The sequence below is a fragment of the Tachysurus vachellii genome, chromosome 10, assembly GCF_030014155.1.
Source record: "Tachysurus vachellii isolate PV-2020 chromosome 10, HZAU_Pvac_v1, whole genome shotgun sequence".
In the NCBI taxonomy this organism is placed as follows: domain Eukaryota; kingdom Metazoa; phylum Chordata; class Actinopteri; order Siluriformes; family Bagridae; genus Tachysurus; species Tachysurus vachellii.
In genome coordinates, this window is record NC_083469.1 from 27761037 (window position 1) to 27761922 (window position 886).

The following is an 886-nucleotide window of genomic DNA, read 5'->3' on the forward strand; positions in this document are numbered from 1 at the left end:
TGCTGCTGTGCTAATGTTGCTGTGTAACGTGACACGTGTACAGTGACGTCACACTCGGCTCTGTGATGCTCTCTAACTGATGGGAAAGCAAACCGGTTCTTAGAAGGTTCACCAGTGGAACTAACTCTGAACCAGCACCAGTGTCTTTCTGGTGGAAAAGGGGCAAGAGTGTAGAGTTGTGTAGAGTGTAGAGTTGTGTAGTAAAGAGTTGTGTAGTAAAGAGTTGTGTAGAGTTGTATATATAAAAATATTTAATATTTCTTCTCCACACTGAACACCACACTCGAGGTTCTACCACAGAACCAAACACAGAACACGAGAGAGTTTAAATGCAATACAAATAAAGTGGAAGAGAGTTCAAAGGTCAAGGTCATGGTAAAGGAGACTGGTGACACACACTTCCTCCTGGTCTCACTGTGACTTCCTGTTTCGCACCTGCACCACTTTCTTCCTCTCCTTAACAAAGTTCGCAAACGATGTCGACTCTTTACTCTCCTCTGTAGCTGTGGGGAAAAGGAGAGAGCAAACTGTGTTAAAACTCCTGCACGTGTGTGCACTCACACTCACACACACTCACACACACTCACACACACACACACACACTCACACACACACACACTCACACACACTCACACACACACACACACACACACACTCACACACACTCACACACACTCACACACACTCACACACACTCACACACACACACTCACACACACACACACACACACACACACACACTCACACACACTCACACACACACACACTCACACACACACACACACACACACACACACACACTCACACTCACACACACTCACACACACACACACACTCACACACACTCACACACACACACACTCACACACACACACACACACACACA

The 886-nt window shown here is 46.4% G+C and overlaps 1 protein-coding gene across 1 annotated transcript in view; it reads right to left on the reverse strand.

Moving 5' to 3' along the window:
- Positions 1 to 233: 233 nt before the first annotated feature.
- The window catches only part of gpn1 (GPN-loop GTPase 1), an 8466-nt gene continuing 7813 nt past the window's right edge, over positions 234 to 886 (reverse strand). The window contains exon 14 of the mRNA XM_060880591.1: positions 234 to 503. Coding sequence (XP_060736574.1) covers positions 412 to 503 — 92 coding nt within the window. The 3' untranslated portion in view covers positions 234 to 411. The remainder of the gene's footprint in view (positions 504 to 886) is intronic.